The following is a 22,247-nucleotide window of genomic DNA, read 5'->3' as shown; positions in this document are numbered from 1 at the left end:
CGCCGCATTAAAAGCTTGACCTCAAAACTCGTCGCATTAAATACCCAGATTAAGATAGAAGTGGGCGAGACGACTTAAACCTACACGAGTAACATAATGTTCCCTCGGAACTTTGTATAAAAACCACATCCCATGTACAAAGAATTCTTTCTAGACTAAATCATTTGAGGGCCAATACCAAAAACATATGAAACTTAGGTGTTGAAGGTCCTTCGGATCACCCCAAGCCCACCTTCTTCTTTGTGTTCGCAGGTGAAGATTCCAACCCTAGTTGCTTAAACCTTGTTCAGGCATACAAAATATAATGTTAACAACAATAATAACTTATTATTAGCTTTTGGTTAGAATCTTTGGGGCACTTATTAAGTTATGAGATAATAGCAACACAAAAGAAATAAAATCAGAAGAAATTAGAAAAAAAGATAAGGTTTGAACTGTTGATGTTGGACAAGATCCATGGATCCTGATAAAATCCGACATGTTCGAATTTCACCCAAATAATCGCGCGCGCGCGCGTGTGTATATATATATATATATATATGAGATTAATTCGGCACCACAAGAAAGTGATTCATAAACCTGAGTGGCTTTCCCTAACTACTAATCATTGAAGTTCTTTGTCGAGGCCCGATGGATTTGTCAATTCTCGACACTCAGACAAAGTTTCAAATCAATTTATATCAGGTTTATCTGGAGGATTGGGCCCAATACAAATCAATAGTTCTCTCTACTTTTTTTCCCTGCCTTTAAAAATAAAAATCCCATCAATTGTTTTGGACCACATCGTTGGATACCATTTAGTACAATGGGCCATTACTGACTTTTTCTACCTTTATGGGCCCCGAAAGTAGTCCCTAACCTTTCTCTACACGTTGCACTTCGTCTATACCTAATTTTCTTCAATATTGAAAAGATTTTGTGCATTAAAATTGTCACTTAAATGTGCTACACAAGTGGATGATACGAATACAAATGTCGTTTCATCATATCTTGTCACCACTATCCTCAAGTCGGCAGCATCACTTGCATTGTTAATATCATGGAAAACACATGATTTTTTGTTTTTCATATATATTATGGATGTTATAAATCATCTTAAATTGTATGACCACATTTAACTAGCCGTCAAACGCATAGTGCTAGTCGTCAAAAGCATAGTCTCTTTTGTAACCCTATATATATGGGTATATTGATGTTCTATGGGACACAGATCAATAAGAGAACATCTCTCATTCTCTCTCAACCTCTCTATCTATCTTTGAATTTCTCTATCTATTTTCATGATTTCATAACACGTTATCAGCACGATCTGCTTCTGATCTGCGTCGGAATTCATCGATCGGTTGTTCAATCGTGTGAGAGAGTGGCAGAGAAAAATTAAAATCAAAAAGGACATGGAGAAAGGCAACGTCAACGACTACCATGTCCTTAGATCTAGAATTCTTACACAGATTGTCAAAAATACCACCATTACCCAGAGACTCACGCGGCTCGCTTGAGGTATTCAATCCTTCAACCCACGTGAGTCGATCGGAAGGTTGTGTTCTTGGATGGCAACCATGCGCAGATGATACTTCACGTCTAGCACAGGGAGGTTCGGCTGCTTCGGATCTGGAACAGAATGACCTGAAGGAGCTTGGACATAGGCCTTGCATTAGCTGGAGCACACGAGACTAAACTCTCAAATGATTTTCGGATCTATGACCAGGACAAGAACGGCGTGATCTACTCGTGATGGTGTAGTCGCCGTACCTGGCCAGAGGTGGTCTTGCTGTTTTCGCCGGAGATGTCCCGAGCTGTCCAAACCCATAACCTGGTTTCCTCCCGTATACACATCCCAGATCGTCCTCCTTCTAGCACTGTGCCCATCGTCCTCCTGCAATATGCAGATCTACTGATCTAGCTCGCCCTCAAGCCTGCTAAGCAAACTCCTCTAACAGCTCTCTACTATGCCCATCTTGCAAAGCTGGCTGGTATCCCTGATGGAGTGCTTAACGTTGTAACCGGATTAGGATCAGGTGCTGGGGCTGCTATCAGCTCTCACATGGACATTGATGTGGTCAGTTTCACTGGGTCCACAGAAGTAGGTCGTAAAATATTGCAAGTTGCAGCTGCAAGCAATTTGAAAGTGGTGTCGCTTGAGCTAGTTGTTGCATTCTCACGTGTGGGACCCACGCGCTAACCAATAGTTGGAAGTTGAGGATGCACTCAAAAGACATGCCGCAAACGTTAATTTTTGTGATTCTATGGTAGAAAAGGAACTTGGCATAAAGGTCAAAAATGGGTTGCTGGAATAAGCCGCCCATTATGACTTCTCTTCTCTTCTCTTATATTATTATATTTTTTTATTTTTATATTATTATATATTGAAAAAGTATAGGTATAAAAAGAATGATTTATTTGGTGATGGTGGATACCCACGCATGCAACTTGGTGTTGCGATTGAGAGAATGGGTGAGTGTTGCTATAAAGTTTCCCTACTCATTTTTGCAAGTGTCTAGCAAAAGACAAGCAGCCTAGTAAACCATGTGGAGTGGGGTCCAGATACCATCAAGCCAATCTAAAATCCTTTTCGGTGGAGTTTAAAGTAAACCTATATGACAGAGCTCGAACAGGACACAAGTGGTGATCTTCTACTTTAGGTAAGTTTTTTTTTTCAATATATCATCTTAAATCTTTAAAATGAGTATTGGTGAATTAAAATTTTTATAATTTACATTTTAATTATAATTGTGATTAATTTTTATTCGCATAAATTATATGTAAGTTTTATTTATTTATTATGAATTATTGATGTTAAATTTCATATTGAAATAGAAATGGAGCATCCCTGAAGGATCGCCCTAAATCAATAATTTTATTGAGTATCTCATCATTTAAATGAGTGATACTTGTATCAAAAGCCCATTATGATTTATGCACCTGAAGTTGCATAATTGAAATTGTGGAAAGAATATATATTTAAATGAACGTCTCGAATGTGCTCCTGAAATAGCAATATCGAGTATGCTCCTGAAGCAGCAATATGAAATGCAAACGTTCACAATATATTCTAAATTTATATCTGGTCTTTTAGTGATTGAACAAAATAATGAGTTTTTGATAAGAATCATTAGTCACGTCTTACTAGATCTACATCATTCCCTGAAGTGAATGATAATGAATTTATATTATTCTATTCCCTGAAGTGAAAAAAATTATGCGTTTCATTCAAAAGAAACTAAGAGATTGAACGTGATAATGAATATCTTTTCGGGGCAGAAGCTCGTATTAGAAAAGCTGTAAGCTTTCTCTTTGAGATGATATTATACAAATTATTGAATCAAATATTATGATGCATCAAAAGGTGATATGATTCAAAATATTTGTATCTTTTCATGGTTATCTTGATCATCCAAAATCAATTACGATAAGTCGAATGATTTTCATATGGACGTCCATAAAAGAACAAGAAGATTCTTTTACTATAAAGTCTTACCACCAGAAGTGGAAAGAAAAATTTGCTTGAAACAAATAAGATGAAATTATTCGACGTTATCTTGATTATTATATGTGAACCAGAAGTTCAGATGATAATTAAATTTTGGATACACTAAGATAAAAATGTCTCATATTCTAGCTGCTAAAATCCCAGCGAGGATTAAAGTCCCTGTAGGACAATTAAGAAATTCAGCAGTCTAAATACATGTATAAAGGCATGTGAGACTTATCGATACAAAAGATAGAGTATCTCAAAAGAGAAAGGCACAAATAATTTGGTGCTCCTGAAGAGGCCATACCCACAAAACAAGCAATAAAGTTCATCTAAATTTTCTGAATAAAATTCTCCTATATAAACTCTTGAAGAGTATAAATCTCCTAAAGAGTGCCTCCTGAAGAGGTTTTTCATGAAAATGTCTTCCCTTGAAGAGGGACAGGTACTTGAAAATAACGAGATCTCGTTACATTTCATGAATAATGGAAAAATTATGGATAAAAATAAAATCATTGTCGACACCGTATTTCCATATGAGATGACAATTGACATTACCAGAAGTAATGATGAAAGTGAATTAAGAATCGTCGAAAAATACGACGTAAAATATTGGCCAAATTTGAAAGAAACAATTCCTGCAGAATTGATTCACTAGTAAAATATGATGCATCGGGACTTATAGTCCAAACACCTAAAGAGGTGATGCTTGTTGAATATCAGTGGGTATTTATAGAAAGGAAATAAAAATGTGATATATAAATCATGAGTTAGTTTCTCAATTCCTGCAGAATTGATATCACTAAGTAAAATGTGATAAATATGGACTTGAAGTCCAAACACCTAAAGAGGTGATTTTTGTTAAATATCAGTGGATATTTATATACATGATATAAAAAGCCTGAAACTTTTAATATGAAAATATGATATAAAAATCACAAGTTAGTTTCTCGAAGAAACAATATTGAAGTGGTTGAAATCATATTGAGATTTTTATTAGATTGAAAGTTACCGAGAGTTTGGATATGCATGATTAACTGTATATTTATATGGATCATTGGATCATGATATATATATACATATATATGAAAATCCCTGAAGGATAGAAAATGTCTGAAGCTTCTAATATGAATACATCTGGAAATATGTATTCTATCAAGTTTCAAAGATCCTTATATGATTTAAAGCAATCCAAACGCAAATGGAAACAAGCTATTATTGCAGTTTATATATATGATTTAAATGTCATTAAGGCTCCAGAAGAGCTCATGAAAACTGCACATATTTGAAATATAAATCTGAAACCCTTGCGGCTTCAAGGGGAAGATGGATGATGTTATTAGTCATGAAATACCATATTTTAATACAATTAGTATTTCAGATTCATATTATGGGTTTGATATGAAGTGTGCATTATTAAAGAAGAAATAAAAGGGAGCACACAGAACATCTACCAAAAGATAGAAACACAAATATGAATATTTGTGAAATATTATTTTATTATCTTGAAGCAAGAATTACAGAAATTTGAGACACTTTGCCTCATTCTTCAAACGCTCTTATTCTTCGAGAATCTGCATTGCATCCCTATCTAAAGGGGTGGGCAATCGAAAAGAAGATTTAAGTAAGAATTTTAAATTCCTATTTTCTTGCTTTATTGATTTTATCTTCATGTTGGACTCCAAAAGAAGTCGCTGAAGTATAGCAATATTCTCGTGGAGATTGTCAACTCCACAAGTTCTGGATTGCGGTCGCTGAGAAAATGCGACAATAGATGATGAGTATCGGGTACTGAGACTCACAAGCTCATAGATAGCTTCATTATCTGACCTATGAGTCAGATCATTATATTGCATGATAGCACCTGTGGTAGAAGCAGGAACAACTGATGAACGAGGTGCAGAGTACCTCATATATTGGCCATGAGAAGATCGCTGAGCCATTGTAGGATAAGAATGCGGAAAGAGATTGCAGAGTAAAAATGCAGTATGATTACAGAAAAGTGAAGAAGATGAGATGCGAATGAAGATGAGCTGAATATCTCTTTTATAGAGAAAATTATGATACAGCATCTCTCGTGAAGCAAGAGAAAAGAGACGAAATATAGCTTCATAACTCTGCGGCGCCTGATAGCTGCGGCACCTGACAGCACGCCTGACACCTATAGAGGAGTTGAAAATTTGCAGTGCTTGTCTGATCTTAAAAGGCTGGCCACCGTTTTTATTAAAAAATGAGGTTAGCGGTTTAATGTTGATGAATTCTCCACTAACTGTGTTATTTACAAGAACTCCAGAAGAGTACAACTCTAGAAGAGTAGTGATGAGCAGAAAGATCCATTTGTGATTATTTTATCAACATAGATCAAGTCCACAGTTAGTTAGATGTACAGATGCGAGTTATCTTTCAGATATACACAAGAAGATCATTGCAATTCATGAGAAGAAAGTTGAAATTGATATCAAGAAGGTACGGTCAAGTAAAAATCTGGCAGATTTATTCACAAAAGCATTACCAACTGCAACATTTAAGAAAATTGTGCAGAATATTGGAATGCGGAGATTTGATGACCTGTTATCATACACTTTTCAGGGGAAGTAATGTCTTGAAGACTTGTGCTGATTGTACTCTTTTTCCTTCGCTAAGGTTTTATCCCACTGGGTTTTCCTTTGCAAGGTTTTAATGAGGCAATCCTAAAGCACTCGACAATACACATAAATACTGTACTCTTTTTCCTTCGCCATTGGTTTTTTCCCACAGGGTTTTTCCTTGGCAAGGTTTTAACGAGGCATATTCTTTAAATATGGTCATCCAAAGGAGAAGTGTTATAAACCATCTTGAATTGTATGACCACATTTAACTAGCCGTCAAACGCATAGTGCTAGTCGTCAAAAACATAGTCTCTTTTGTAACCCTATATATATGGGTATATTGATGTTATATGGGATACAGATCAATAAGAGAACATCTCTCATTCTCTCTCAACCTCTCTGAGCTCTCTATCTATCTTTGAATTTCTCTATCTATTTTCATGATTTCATAACAATGGATGTGTTTTTTATTTCTCACAAATAGTCAATTGCAACCTACAATCAGTAAATAGAAAGTAGCTCAGTGTGGCGAGAGACACTTTTGATGCCGAAGTTAACGATAACATAAATGTGTGTTGTATTTGTTATATAACCAAAAGTAAATGATACATACTTATTTATATGAGTTGGTTGATATGACTCTCCCTTTGAACCTTGATGGAATGGCGGCCATTAGAGCCCTAATTTCGCTTGTGTGGAGGAGTATTGTATTGGAGTGTCATTAATTTTCAAGTCCGCCATTAGATCCTTATTAACGACGACTGGATTCTAATTTCACATTTTTGTGTTTTAATAGTTTCTAAATTGGTTTATGGCCCTTTAAGGTCATAAGCCTCAATAAAGCGAAATTCAACCTAATTCCCTGAGGGTGATATTTGATCTAGCAATTACCTCACATATTCTTGTTGCACAAGTGTTGAAAAAACCGACTGAACCAATAGTCTTATAGGTCAATCTTGATTTCAACATGTAGAAAAATTCAATAATCGATTCGGTCCCAGGCTGGGTTTTTTTGGACCGAACCGACTGAATATATATCTAAATGTTATATATAATATATTATTTTATATATTAGTTGTATAAGTTAATTATTTAATTTTCATTCAAAAAATATCATTGACCATATAAAATACTAAATAATATATGATATCAATTAACTAATATATCATATGATAAATCATATTATTATATTTAGATACATATTTTACCATCTTCACCTAACTAAAGTAATTAAGTAAAATCATTTTAAAATATCTAAGTTGCAAGTAAGCATAAAGAATACAATATATATATACTGAAATTATTAATTACATAATCCACATCAAAGACTTCATTTAATTTTCACGTTAAAAAAAAAAAAAAAAGTTCACTTAATTTTTGTTTAACTAGTTTAATTAATTTTTTATATTAATTTTTTTATTAAAAAAAAGAAAAAAAAATCATAGACTGATATCTAATAGTCAGATCCGATCTATAGAAATAATAATCAGTCCGATCAGATCCCAAAAAAAAGGATGGATTTCGTAACTACTAACTCCCGTACAGGACCACCACGATGACGAAGAAACTGAAAGGCCTGGGCCGAGACCTACCCAATAAAAGTTAGTCCAAATCGTAAAAAATCCAATGATTCTTGATTGGTGGGTCCACATAGCAAGAAAAAGCACAAAAGAAATTGGAAAAAAAAAAAAAAACCAATACGAAGGAGAAACATGATAGCTTCATCCACCCTGAGTCTCTCGAGCTCGAGCTTGCGAGCCACACCTGCCTCATCCAACCAAGTCCCTTCCGAACCCGACCCCGAGCCACGAGTTCGGAGACTCAAGGGAAGCGGTCAGCTGAATCGGTGGTCCAGGGCTCGAGCCATAAGGTCTGGCCGCAAGTTGGAGCGGCCGGGCAATCGTGCCCAGGTGGTGGAAGCGAAGCCTCCGGTCCGACCGAGAGATGGCCTATCTCAAGACCTTAGTTCCGTTATTGGAAGTGTCGGAGACGGTGAAGTGGATATGAGAGGGGCGAAATCGATATACATGGTTTCTGACGGAACTGGGTGGACGGCGGAGCATTCCGTCAACGCGGCGTTGGGGCAGTTTGACCACTGCTTGGTGGACCGGGGATGTCCTGTAAATACCCATTTGTTTTCTGGAGTAAGATGTCTGTCTTCTAGTTTATTTTTTAACCGAGTAATGGGCTAGTAACTCGCATTGTCCTTAGTTGTTTTCTTTTATTTTATAATTTTTTTAACTGCTTATTGGTAAGTTTCCTGTAGTCCCTATGGAATGATGTGGTATAAACTTTGAGTCCTTGAATGGTTCTTCAGTATTCTGTAAGTATCTGGGGAGTCATGGTAAATTTCAGAAATGAAATTGGGATAATCGGGTTACTTCCTCTAAAACCCAATAATAATTTTTTCTTCTTTTGCAAAAGCACTGGACTCCTGTTTGTCAAGCTGATTATAAGCTGAATTGAAATAACTTATTGGTTTTATACATAGTCCTATGGCTAAATAATGGAAAAATGGTTGGGCATGATATATTGCAGCGGTTGACAGTTGGGGAAGCAGCCCATCAAATAATCAGGAAAAGCCATCTAGGAGTGGGATTTGAGAATGAGGCAGCCAACAGATTATTAGCCTAAGTTAAGTTTCTTCATATCATGCCCCAGCATTTGTCTATTTAATCAACTAAGCTAATCTGCTCGTCGGGTTGGGTTGTTTTTAAGCTATCTGACTATAAGTCAAGCTGCCTTGGATCATCCTGTAGGCTGTAGTGATCTTGAGGGCATTTGCAATAAGCAGATGTATGCTTAGGCCAATATTTGACTAGAAACTTTTTTTGATAAGTAATATTTGACTAGAAACTAGGACCTGCGGTGGAGGTCGTTGGAAGTTTTCTGTCTCTGTGGAGCTTAAGTTGCACCAAAGTTTACATTATGATTTACCAACTTTGGAACATTACTTTCTAAAAGCTAAAAAAATATTGGGAAAGCTGTCATATTCCGACTTCTTAGCTTCTTTTCCATACAAAGCAATCATAAGAATGCCAGAAGTTCTCTAGCAGCTTTTGTGGGGAAAAAAAAAAGTTGTTCTGGTTCCCAAGTCCGATGATGTAGATGAGGCACGCCGTTTGTGAATTTGTAGAAGGGCAACAGTGATGAAAGCTTCATGTAGACAAGCTGTCTATTCAGCTTTAAACCAAAACCCAGTATTACATCATTTACTTTATCTCTAAGTTGGTCTGGTATGGCACACATTCTCTCATATGCTAACTTTGTTATCTGTTCAGCATTGTCGTCTTCTTGAACAATAGCTGTTCCTTTTTTTTCATTAATAAGTAAAAGTAGCAATAGCTGTTCCTTTGAAAGTCATATAATGGAAATAATTTTCCAAAATTTTTCAATAGTTAGGAACCCTCCCAATTAGAACTTAAAAACCTGGATGGGCCAAGTTTTGTGGTAGATATTGTGTTAATGTCAGGTGACAATTGAATTGTATTGTCTGAAATTTCCTGACTTATACTGACTTTTGTGCCCTGTCATCCACACACTTGCCAGATTGATGATGTTGAACGGTTAATGGAGATTGTAAAGCAAGCAGCCAAAGAAGGTGCAATGCTCGTGTACACTTTAGCTGATCCGTCAATGGCTGAATCTGCCAAGCAAGCCTGCAACATGTGGGGTATACCCTCCACAGACATACTTGGCCCAATCACAGAGGCAATTGCTTCTCATCTAGGTGTCTCACCATCTGGTCTCCCCCGCGGGGCTCCTGGCAGAAGTTTTCCCCTTTCCGAGGAATATTTTCGTCGGATTGAAGCAATTGAATTTACCATAAAGCAAGATGATGGGGCGCTACCTCAAAATCTGTACAAAGCTGACATTGTTCTTACTGGTGTGTCTCGCACTGGGAAGACACCGTTATCAATTTATCTGGCACAGAAAGGATACAAAGTGGCCAATGTGCCTATTGTGATGGGTGTAGAATTGCCGAAAGGTCTGTTTGAGGTAGACCCAGAGAAGGTTTTTGGTTTGACAATAAATCCTTTAGTGTTGCAAACAATCAGGAAAGCAAGAGCTAGGAGTCTGGGCTTCAGTGAAGAGACAAGGAGTAACTATTCGGAGATGGATTATGTTAGAGAGGAACTAGAAGTGGCCGGTAGGATTTTCGCACAAAACCCTGTCTGGCCAGTAATTGGTAAGAGTTCAGATTTTCATTTCTCTGAATTTGCTCTTATCTTTGATTTGGATTTGGTAACATTCTTGTCTCAGTTTTGAATAATGAAGTTGATATGGCAAAACATTACAATAAAGGCTTGAAAGAAACTGCAAGAGTTGTTACTTCCTGCAATTTAAGAAATGACACTCACTGCTAATCGAATCTTGCATATTGTTTCTTCCTGCAATTTCAGAAGTGACAGGAAAAGCAATAGAAGAAACGGCAGCGGTTGTTTTGAGGCTTTACCATGACAAAAAACACAGGTGTTCAATGCCAAGAATCTCGAAACTCTACTAAAGAATCAAAGATGTTAAGTTGTTCCCAATTAGGTAGGGATGAGATGCTGATATTGCAGAGTAGAGAATTCGGCTTATATCGAACCTCAGGGCAATGGTTGAAATGTCCGGAAAAATAAGTTGCAGATAGCTATCTGACAATTTGTCACCACACCTAGCGATGAAGTCTGCCTGAGGGGTACGGTTACTTGATTGTCATATCCGTATCTATAAACTTGTAAAATTTTGTATATAATATTCTAATTTATTTTTCCTCTTTCTGCTTATCAGCCATGCAATAATGTCTAATACGGCTGTAAAGTTGCTTCACCTGAAATCTATATCTTTCAAGATACTACAAACCAATTTTCTGTTGATGTCCTAATAAATTATCAGGGGGAAAAAATAGTTGCTGCCTGTATCTTCCCACACGATTACCTCTTCAAAGTTACAGTAAATAGATTTTGCTAGTTACAGTAAATAGATCTTGCTAACTAATCTCAGGGCTTAGGCACAACTTTTGTGGATTTTGAGGCAATGTTCATGTTGTCGTCTGACTGGTTGATCCTTACCAGACTGCATGACCATTGACAAGTAATTAGATCTTGTTACTGGTACAATTGAATTGTATTTGCCGAGCCTTCATATGCCTACTTCTAGCTAATAATTTGCTGTTTCGTTTATTGCTTACACTGTATGTTAAACTTCTGCCTAACTTTACATAGATGAAGATATCTCTAGTGTTGTCAGCTCTTACAGAGCAGCTCTTAAAGTTATACTTTCATGTAGCTAAGCATGACTTCCCAATGCTTTAAAATTAATCATAAAACATATAATGGCTCGGGGATGTGAACTTTCCAGGCCTACCAAATGTGAGTTTATTCAATGCAACAAAAGAGCCGACCTCTCCTTCCCATATTTCTCTTTTGCGGGATTAGACAAAAGGAATTTCACAAACTGACGTGACTTCATATGATTCGCTAAATCTACTTTATAATGAAAGTAATTTTACAATATGACAAACAATATCAAACCATAGGATTACATTTATCTAATCACTTTGTGGCTAGAGTACTTTTGTGAGAGAGAGACTAAGTGCACATGCCTGCCTGCCAGCGCGCATACATACAACATTACTTAATTTCTTGCAAATATTATTGTTTTCTTCCCCTTGCTGGTTTTCCTACTCACATCACATGGCAGCCGCATACAGCAAAAAGAGATTCTTCAAGTTTGGGTGTCAAATAAGCAAACGCAAACCATATAGAAAGTACTGTGAAAGAAAAATGAGCAATACACGGCAAAAAGTAACTTTCTGATCCTCCACTAAGCTATGCAGAGACATTAAATACAAACAAGTTTAAAAAAGAAAAGCTGGCCTGATTGATCTCTGCCATTCATGTTAGAAAGAAGATTCCTTTTCTTTGTCACGATGCAATCTGTTATTGTCTTCATCCGTAAATTCCTTTATCATCCGGAGAAAAACTTATTATCATCTGTGATGGGGCCATATAAGTTTCTGGTTGATAACTTTTCGAGTTTATTTTGTTCTTTACACATGTCCTGCATTTTGTCTCAGAAGGCCATCGAAAAGAACCCCCAATTCATGCCTCCAAATTTTCAAAATGGATTCCCACCACGACCTGCCTAATTACATTCTTCTAGATCTGTTTGTGTCCTGATTTGGCTGAGATTCTCGTCTCTCGAGGAAAATGCCAACCATCAGTACTACCAATCCAGACCATTTTCTTTTGCATGGAGTTTGCCAATTGAAAGGGTAAAGTATATCAATAAGATTGTTCCCATGCTCGACCTGCCACCAAAGAATGAAATTTAGAGAAAAAAAAAAAAAAAAACCCCTTAAGTTGGTGGAAATAAAATACTTTCTGAGGAGAACTGCTGAAATTGCAGACTTACAAGGTAGCAAAGAAAAAAAGAATCTTCTTAGGATCAAGGACCCATGGAGGACGCCTGAAACTATTTCTCCTAGAAATGCATCTGCTTTCGGTGGGAGTGCTGATCATGTTGCCGGTGGTGATGGTAATCTGATGAACTTGTGGGCTGCTAGAATTATCCATGGTCCCGGCTGCCGCCGCTGCCGCCAACTTTTCAGGCGTGCTAGACCCTATCATATAATTCATAAAACATGCTAGTCAAGAAGATCATCTACGCCACCTAAACTTTCAACGTCAGAATTGCACATGCCTTACGGATATGTATGCCAACAAAATGGAAAGATAACGAGTTACCTATATTTCTACCAAACAAAATAGACATTAATACTTGTCCCACATTTCTTTGCTTTACACTGCAAAGCTACACGGCAGTCTGGTAATACATCAGCTTTAGTCAAATATAATATGTTAACAACGATGATGATGATAACAATCATAACATAATAAGTTGATAATGGATTCTGGAGACATGAACCGCTTGTCACTCACCCATCTCGTTGTGAGGCTAGTAGAGGTAGGTAGTGATGTACTATTATATTTACACCACACAGAAAATCTTAAATATTCTTATTCGTCCCCATTTGAACAAAAGCTTTGAACTTTCCTAGTAATGTTGAGTTGGAACTGGAAAACTGAAATTCACCGTATCACTTTTTCAAAAGGAAAAGTATAGTTACAAATATAATTGTGCACTAATCTGTATATCAATGTAATGTAATTGGTCAAAAAATAAATTTTATTAAAAATAATGTTAATTTAAATTTTAAGTATGAATAATTCAGTATTGATACATAAATTAGTATACGACTGTCCTTGTATATAGTAAAATTCCTTTCAAAATAACAAAATTTAAAAAGTAAAAGTGAGGTATTTCGAAATGTTACCTCTGGGTGAGGATGTAGCAGTAACAACAGTATGATCCCTTTCGTTAGCAGCAGCAGCAGCTGTAATTGTATTTGTAGTTTGAGTGATCTTTTTCTCGCCACCGCGCTGAGGCCCTTTTCGGGAAAGGCTTCTCTGCAACTTATTCATCCATGAGAATGCATCAAAATCAAGAATATTAACAGGGCAAAGACAGACACTCCTTTTAAGAAAGAAGAATAATTCAGTTGTCTTGTTTGCTTTTTAAATGTATATTATTAAAGAAGAGCCAGGGAAAGTGCATTGGAAATGGTGGCAGATGGTAATGCTTGACTCTTGAGATAGACATTAGCCCGTCTGTTTACTTTTGCATCAAATGCTAACGTGTTATCTCAGAGACATGATTGTTTCCTCGAGATCCATTTCAAGAATGTCAACCAATAATTGAGAAATTCACGCCACCATAAATGCTAATGGTTTTTATTCAAATCTGACGAATATTACGAAATTCGAAAATATCTGATCTTGGAAGGAAAATCTGCAACGTCGAACACGTGTGCTTTCGATTCAATCAAAGTGATTTTTTTTTTTAAAGAAAAGGAAAAGATGAGAACCATTAAAAAATATAAAGGAGAGAGAAAAACTTACAGTAATTCTTGAATTTGAAGTAATATCTTTATTGGGGCCCCGAGAGAAGCTCTCCATGTCAATAACAAAGCTATCGGATTCATCGGCCGTGTATTGAAATCCGTTTATATGATCGGAAATCGAGATTTTCTGGCTACGACCCATGTTCTCTTCTAAGCCACAAACCTATCAAGAATCAACCAACAACCCCAAAAAACATTCCGAGAGAGAGAGAGAGAGAGAGAGAGAGAGAGAGAGAGAGATGAATCAAAGCATGATTAATGAAGATGAATGACGAAAATATGCAAAGCCCAATGGAACAGTTACGAAGAAATAAAAGATTGGACGAGAGTCTATTTTTATTTTTTGGATTAAATAGACAAAAGAAATCCCAGAAAACTGAAGCTCACCAACTTTGTATTGTCCGCCATTTCCGTCACTTTCTAGGAAGAGAAAGTCGTAGGTAGAAAACAAAATGCACACAGAGAAGGTTGGACGAGAGTCTACGGCGTCACCTTGGCGGACCGAATGGGGCAATCGCTATCTACTACCTGATTGGAAGAAAAAATAATAAAGAGAAGAACCCCATTGGCCACAAGTCAACACTGAGATTATAAACAAACACGCAGTGGAACAAGTCTCCGGAACAATAATAAAGAAACTTTTAACCAACAACAACCTCTTTTTATTATTTTTAATTTTTTTTTTTCTTCTTGTTCTTGTTCGTCTTCAACTGCTTCGGTTACTTGGTTGAAAAACACAAATCCTTTATAATCTGACACTGTTCGATCGGGCAACCTTAATTTTTTCTTCCTCGACCTGTCAAAAAGGAGAAACAAACAACGTTAATCAAACAAATTAAAACAATTAATGTTATTTTTCATGAGAAACGTTGTCGATCAACCTGCCTATATATAACCACAGCCTTTCTTTTTAGTCTGATCGTGAAGACAATTCTCGTGACTTGTGAGGCAGAGAAACGGAGAAAGGGATGGAAAAAGAGTCGATCGGGGGGTTGTTTCGGGGAAGAAGAAAAACGAGGTGGTCGGGATCGAAAACGGGTAGATAGAATGATATTGTGGGGGTCTCTATAAAGTTAGAAACACTGGGAATTTTCGTATTTTCTGGGGCTTCGTCTTTCTCTGGCTTTTTTATACGGCAGCGATCGAATGTTTTTTATGCTATCTCTCAACGTTTATAGATGGAGTAGTACTTACGTACATATTGGTGGAGTGCACGCAGGTTTGCCACGTGTAAGTACTTCCTCGTCTTTTTTTCTTTTAATTTTATATACAGACATTTTGATATATATTTTTATTAATATAATTGATAATAAATTAAAAAAACTGATATAACTAATTATATTAATAGAGTGTATAAAAAATATATAAAAATAATTATACGAAGTATTATTTTTTTTTTTAAATTATAATTTTTTAAATTATTGAGAGAAATTAAAGATGCTCTCAAGTCAATTTTTTATATTATAATTTAGAAAATTTATTCATAACTCGACTTTATAGAACAGTAAACAATATTATAGCATTCAACAAATAATAAGATCTAAGCAAATTCTACCTTCAAAATAAAATGTTACTGTAATTCATATTTAGATTATAATTAATACTATATAAAATATGTAAATGCTGTAATTTTGAAAAATAAGTAATTTTTATATCAGTTTCATATTTTTTTTTTTTCAAAATAATTATATAACATTTACATATTCATAATTACAATTATCATTTTTATTAGATTATATTTAACGAGTCGTACCATGCTTCGCGCATGTATTCCTTACTGAAGGCTAATTTTACTGTTCATATCTCTCTATGCGCACATGAAAGTACGTCTGCTCATCAGATTATTTGACGGTACGAGCTAGATACTCCATTTGTAGACCACCAAATAAGTATTTTTAAATGGATATCTATTTATTTTTAAATAGGATGTCCGAAAGTTGAAAAGTTCTACGTATAAATTTTATACCACATATATCTTCTTAATTAATATGCAATTTATTACTTTATTTTAATATTTAAATATATGTGTGTAAATAGAAGAACAAAAATAAAAAATTGAATTTTGTTACATATAAGCTAAAGCTGATGTGTTAACACATCACTTATAGTAGGACCCCTTTTAACTTTAAAAAATTAAAACATAATAATTTTTTGGCATAACTTATGTGGAAGGCTTCCAAACTTCCATACTCGTTCGATAGAGACTGGCTGCTGAATTAAGGAATCGACCAAAACCGGTGGACAAATGGTCAGTGAGCGTCATAAATTAGTTCAATCCGATATCTGTCAGTTTGGTCCGACTTTGAACTAGAGAAAAACCGCCAAATCAGCCGATGGTTTATATTTGTTTATTAGTTATATATGAAACGATGTTGTTTAACTTAAGTAAGTGAAACGGCGTCGTTTCAAGTCCAAAGTTCAAAAAAAAAAAAAAAAAAAAAAAGGACACCGTTTTGGATTAAGGCTTCAACCCTAACCCTCAAACCCCCCCTTCCCCCCTCATTTTCTCTTGTGCCGTTTCTTCTTCCTTCAAGCTTTCTGTCTCCTCCTTCTCAGATCTCTCATCTCGGCCCTCATAGCAAAATTGCATCCCTCTCATCTCAACTCTCATTGCAGATCTCTCATCTCCCTCAAGTCCCATCTCCATCACAAATCCCTCATCTCCCTCTCAATCTCAAATCTCTCATCCCCCTCTCAGTTTCAATCTCATCTCCTTTGCAGATCTCTCATCTCCCTCTCAGTCTCAGTCTCTTCTCCCTCAAGTTTCATCTCCATTATAGATTTCTCAGTCTCAGTTACGCATTCCGCAATGGCATAATCTCGACCTCGATTCTTTTTTCTATTTTTTAGTTGTTTATTTATTTGTAATTTTGTTGTGAGATAAGGAGATTTGCTTGAGTTGAGAATTTGAAATCCCATAGAGTTTTTTGTCAAAGAGTGAAACCGACGGAGAGACCGGTGAACCGAGGGTAATTGGTCGAAACTACATCAGTTGGTTTTACCCCCTTCATTGGTTGGTTTTGGTCGAGACAATCCCTTGAAAACATATCGGTGCGGTTTCAGTTTTTGGACCAAAACCACACCAATATAGTCGGTTTTCACCCCTACATTTTGAAATATCCTCGTATCAAACCTAACATTATAAATTAAAATAATGCATTTGGAGATTCATACTACATTATTTTACTTTTGTGACTCATCTGATTTTTACTACTGCTGATAATCCATAAAAATAAACGTCCAAGAAACAGCACTCTTTGCCTAAATAGAGACTCAACCTCTACAGATAAAAATCCAAGAGATAAAAATCTTTTTTTTTTTTAAATTAACAATAAGGAAACCAAAAAGAAAAATAATAAGATAGATGTGAAAAAAAATGGATTACAGTTTGAACCAATTCTGGTATATTTTGAAATTTGTGATGGAGCGTGATTTGTGAAATCAACACACTTGTCTCTTTTCAGCAACAAAGATCAGATTTGAAAAAATTGGTGGTGGTGGGTCCAAGGATCTGGCGCGTGTGGCAAAAAAAGCTGCCAGAAGAGGTGGCGTGTGAGGACCACATGCGGTAATTTTTGCAAAACCGCCACTTTCTTCTGAACGATTTACGGCCCAGAGTCTACTTATGAAACACGTTTATTTCAGGAATTGCCAGAAAGCTATAAATTTGTCTTTTTCGACCTTGAATGAAGCAAAATAAAATTAAAAAAAAAAAAGAATTACCTTGATAGATAGCAAAATATCAGCGGTATGTTGAGTATGAATAATTCTATTTATCATCCATACACAACACACACCACATTTATTTTAATTTTTTTTTAATTTTTCTTATAATAAGTATGTAGTATATGGATGATAAGCGAAACAATTTAATTAGTTTAATAAGAAAAAAATAAAACAAAAAATAATTTTAAAATATGAAAAGTGTGTGATATGGGATAATGAGTAACATCTCTCGTTGAGTATGTTAAAAGAATAGTGTATTAAGTGCATATTTGAGATTGTGATGAGAAATATAACTTATAACTTTAGGACTTATAACCTGTAACTTAAGTAATAAGTTCTACTATTAAAAATTATTTACTGTTTGTTAACCATATATTTAAAACACTTTCAAACATGTTATGTTTATTTGAAAACAAATTAAAAAAAAATACTTTCTAAAATAGAAATGACGATTATTTAAATTTTCAAAATATTATTATCATATCTTTGAAAGTTTAAAAGTTGTAATTATCTTAAAATTGTATAGATATTTTTGTTCATTAACAGCCTTTTAAAAATTCGAATTACGTTTCTTATTATCAAGAAAAGCACGTTTGAGAAACTTTTCATCAAATGTACTTTTTAGCTTATTTGAAATTAAAAGTACTTTAATATGTAACACCTAAACGATCTAATTTTTTTTATTAAAGAGATTTTAAAAATATTTTAACACTTTTTAAGACTCCTAACACAATATCAAACAGGCGCTTAATAGATTATCTAACACTAGACACGAGTCGTAGTTGATATAATCTTATGTTGTGCAAGTTTTGTGTATTCTATTTGAAAAAATAATATTAACTATTAAAAAATAATTTTTTTATATAACCTCAAACGTATCTATTTGGAAAAAAAAAAAAAAGTGCAAAATTTGCATAGGATTACAAATATCATTTTTTCACTATTCAAGTCGTTTTCCCATTATGAATCCCAACAAGAGATAAGGACGAAGCTTAATGAAGTTAACAGTCGATCTCAACTTATGATCAATGGATGATGAAAACAAATTCTAATAATAGTGATAATAACGATAATAACATCGAGTAGTTCCAAAAGAATGAGACAGAGAAAAAGCAAAATGTGGGAGAGGATTAGGCTTGTGATCGTGTGGGGGTGTGAAAGGAGTGGATATAAACATGCGCGTACGTGTAGCTTTTATTGAGGATGAAGAGGACTCCATCATATAGTCATACTTCCTTTTTTCCTGTATTTGTGGTTGAAACTTGAAATACTGAACATTACGTGTTGGCGTAACGCATGCTCTTGTCGTTTGCAGTTACATCTAAACAAAATTATTTGGCGGCGAATTTATACTCCTTTTTTTTTAAATAATTATTATTATCGCAATTTAATTTTTATTTTTAATTTTAAATAAAACTATCTTCAATTATTTCTAAATAATATTAAAATAATAATAAACTGTTTAAATTTATTTTTAATAGAGTAACGTAGTTGTATTGATTGATCAATAATACAAGTTGTAAAATAATTATAAGTACATTATAATATCCAATTTTTCTTCTTATATGATAAAAAAACCCCATTTTGAAGGCTCTCACTCAATTTGACCACCAACATTGTACTTAATATGCTCTAATATAAGGGTACATGGTTGATTGACATAACCTTCAAGCTTCTAAAATAAAGGTCTTGGAATCGAAACTCCCATTTCTAAATATATTAAAAAAAAAAAATATGCTCTAATATTATTAAGGCCTGGCTTGGATAATATGAATTTTTCATTTTATCTCATCTCATTTTACCTAAATATAAATACTCTTTAATTTCAAATTGTCAATTTATTTCATTTAATAATTAGCAAATTATTACAACTTTCAAATGAAACATTAAAAACAATTTTTTTAAAAAAATTTGAAAATAAAAATATATTAAAAATTATATTCTAACAATATTTTAACGACTTGTTTGAGATTGCGATAGAAGTTTTAAAAATTGTTTAAATAGTCTTAAAATATATTTAATGAAAAAGTTAGATTATTTTGGTATTACTTATTAAAATACTTTTAATCTTAAATAAGCTAAAAGGTAAATTTGAGAAAGGCTTTTCTTTTATTCAAATGTGCTTTTTTAGATAATGCGGAACATAATTCTAGTTTTAAAAATACTGTTAATGGACGAAAATACTTATACAATTTTCAAATAATTACAAATTTCAAACTTTCAATAATATTATCATAATCTTTAAAATTTTAAATAATTATAATTTCTATATCAGAAAGTACTTTTTTAATTTGTTTCCAAATAAACATAATATGTTTGAAAGTATTTTAAACATATAGTTATTAAATAGTATATAAATTTTTAATAGTAGAACTTATTACTTAAGTTATAAGCTATAAGTCTTAAAATTATTAGCTATATTTCTCATTGCAATTCCAAACATGTACTAACTTTATAATATTTTTATTATAACTTTTTCTCTTTTCTTTTCCAAAACTCCATAAAACATCTCAATTCAAATAATTTTATTATAATGCACAAACCATTTTGTTACTATTTACATTATTTTGTCTCATCTTACTCTCCAAACAAGACCTAAGTCTTCTAGTTGTATATTTCTTATTTCTTTTAATATGAGTTGAGAAATAAATAATAGATCATTTCTAAGTGCATGTTAGGCATTGCGGTGCAATCTGTAATTATTTAAAAGTTATATAAGTATTTTTGCTCATTGACAGTTTTTTTAAAATTCAAATTAACTTCCACATTATTCAAAAAAATACGATATTTTTCTTCAAACGTAATTTCTAACTTATTTGAGATTAAAAAAATCTTAATACGTAACATCCAAACAATCAATTTATTTTTTATTAAACAACTTTTAAAACTATTTAAGTATTGTTTAAAACTCCTAAACAACCTCAAACGAGCCCATAGTTTTAAGGCTTATAGCTTAAGTAATAAGTTCTACTATTAAAAAATTATTTATTGTTTATTAACCATGTGTTTAAAGCATTTTCAACTATATTACATTTGTTTTGAAACAATTTAAAAAATTAATTTCTAATGTAGAAAAGATGATCATTTGATTTTTTAAAAATTATGACCATATCATTAAAAGTTTAAAAGTTGTAATAATCTTTAAAGTTGTATGAGTATTTTTGCTCATTAAGAGTCTTTTTAAAATTTGGATTATGTTCAACATTATCCAAAAAATACATTTGAGAAAAAATATCAAAATGATTTTTTTATTCAAACGTACTTTTTAATTTATTTGAAATTAAAAGTATTTTAATAAATAACAGCTAAAGAATCTAATTTTTCCATTAAAGAGTTTTTAAAAATATTTAAACATTTTTAAAAATTTCTATCGTAACTCTAAATAGACCCTATTCAAATAATAAAACATTACAGCATTTAAGTGTAAAAAGAAAACAACTATTTAAAGCCTAATTTGGATTCAGAGTTAATCTTAACTCATTTTGTATCATCTCATATAATTATTATAATTTTTTTAAATTCTCACATAAAATATAATAAATAATTTAACTTTTTCAAATCTTAAAATAATAATAATATTAAAATATAATATTTTATTTAACTTTTAATGTTTATTTTAATACATCTCATCTCATCGCATTCCATTATCTAAGTCAGAGCTTAAAAGTCTAAACAGCCGAAAGCAAATACAAAAATGATAGATATTAAGCGAAAAAAAATCGTGAAGGGTTTTACAGAGCCATTCATTTATAAGCGGGGCTACTTTGCTACTCGTTTATGACTTTATATCACTAGTCCTTTTCTTTTATACATTTTAAATATATTTAAAAATAAAAAAATATATCAATATATTAAAATTACTCTTTTAATCATTCAATTAAAAAATAATTCCCAATATTACACCGCAGCGTCAACTATAGACGACGTAACACCTTTATTCTTAATTTATTTATGAAAAATTCTTTTATTCACCGCTTTCCATCTCACACCTTATGAAAAAACACTCATATACTCTATGAAGAACACCTTTATATTCTGAGAAAAAAAAAAAGAAGAAAGCATCCTTATATTATAAAAAAATTAAAATTTTGTTACATACAAGTACAGTCGCGTATTAATTTATGTATCAATATTAATTTATTCATACATAAAATTTAAATTAATATTATTTTTAATAAAATTTACTTTTTAATTAATTATATTATATTGATATATAGATTAATATATAATTATATTTATAATTATATTTTTTTAAAAAATTATAAATATATGGTAGGAAAGTAAACAGCAATTGATGCCCAGTAAATCCCTTTATTTATATTATACGTGGATGGACATGTAACGAACATTAAAGACCAAAGCAGGTGCGGCGCCGCCTGTGCTTTCTCCGAATCGGTAGTGCTGTCTCCAAATCCTATTCTTCTTCTTATCCTATGTAGAAAGTCTTTTTCACTATAATAATATATTATTAATATTCTAATAATTCCGTTTGCATTCTCTATTTGTTTTC

General features: G+C 33.3%; 2 protein-coding genes across 5 annotated transcripts; one reads left to right on the top strand and one right to left on the bottom strand.

Annotated features, from left to right (window-relative positions):
* The first annotated feature begins 7,743 nt into the window (after positions 1-7,743).
* LOC122279138 (probable pyruvate, phosphate dikinase regulatory protein, chloroplastic) lies at positions 7,744-10,976 on the top strand. Of its 2 annotated transcripts, XR_006229483.1 has the most exons (4): positions 7,744-8,204; positions 9,610-10,249; positions 10,464-10,744; positions 10,837-10,976. XR_006229483.1 is itself a non-coding variant. In XM_043089511.1 (3 exons), the coding sequence occupies exons 1-3, from the start codon at positions 7,773-7,775 to the stop codon at positions 10,565-10,567; spliced, it is 1,176 nt and encodes a 391-aa protein (XP_042945445.1). In that variant the 5' UTR covers positions 7,744-7,772; the 3' UTR covers positions 10,568-10,976. The 2 variants fall into 2 exon arrangements, 1 of the variants encoding a protein (XP_042945445.1); XM_043089511.1 differs by having other exon boundaries at positions 10,464-10,976.
* A 691-nt stretch (positions 10,977-11,667) lies between these two features.
* LOC122279139 lies at positions 11,668-15,169 on the bottom strand. 3 transcript variants are annotated; one of them, XM_043089515.1, is made up of 7 exons: positions 14,893-15,169; positions 14,668-14,807; positions 14,399-14,539; positions 14,010-14,174; positions 13,385-13,517; positions 12,463-12,670; positions 11,668-12,358 (listed from the first exon to the last, which is right to left on the bottom strand). In XM_043089515.1, the coding sequence occupies exons 3-7, from the start codon at positions 14,417-14,419 to the stop codon at positions 12,274-12,276; spliced, it is 612 nt and encodes a 203-aa protein (XP_042945449.1). In that variant the 5' UTR covers positions 14,420-14,539; positions 14,668-14,807; positions 14,893-15,169; the 3' UTR covers positions 11,668-12,273. The 3 variants fall into 3 exon arrangements, with proteins under 3 accessions (XP_042945449.1, XP_042945447.1, XP_042945448.1); XM_043089513.1 differs by having other exon boundaries at positions 13,385-13,523; positions 14,399-14,537; positions 14,666-14,807; positions 14,893-15,168; XM_043089514.1 differs by lacking the exons at positions 14,668-14,807; positions 14,893-15,169 and having other exon boundaries at positions 13,385-13,523; positions 14,399-14,650.
* Positions 15,170-22,247: the final 7,078 nt, after the last annotated feature.

This window comes from Carya illinoinensis, chromosome 10, assembly GCF_018687715.1.
Source record: "Carya illinoinensis cultivar Pawnee chromosome 10, C.illinoinensisPawnee_v1, whole genome shotgun sequence".
NCBI classification, from domain to species: Eukaryota; Viridiplantae; Streptophyta; class Magnoliopsida; order Fagales; family Juglandaceae; genus Carya; species Carya illinoinensis.
This window is presented reverse-complemented; position numbering and strand designations above follow the sequence as displayed.

Bases quoted from the DNA above. Each gene is read 5' to 3' on its own strand.
- LOC122279138 (XM_043089511.1), top strand. From the start codon at position 7,773: ATGATAGCTTCATCCACCCTGAGTCTCTCGAGCTCGAGCTTGCGAGCC. The intron at 8,205-9,609 runs GTAAGATGTCTG...CACACTTGCCAG, and splicing joins ATACCCATTTGTTTTCTGGA to ATTGATGATGTTGAACGGTT. The intron at 10,250-10,463 runs GTAAGAGTTCAG...CTGCAATTTCAG, and splicing joins CCCTGTCTGGCCAGTAATTG to AAGTGACAGGAAAAGCAATA.
- LOC122279139 (XM_043089513.1), bottom strand. From the start codon at position 14,419: ATGGCGGACAATACAAAGTTG. The intron at 12,671-13,384 runs GTAACATTTCGA...ATTATATGATAG, and splicing joins TGCTACATCCTCACCCAGAG to GGTCTAGCACGCCTGAAAAG. The intron at 12,359-12,462 runs GTAAGTCTGCAA...CTTTGGTGGCAG, and splicing joins CTTTTTTTCTTTGCTACCTT to GTCGAGCATGGGAACAATCT.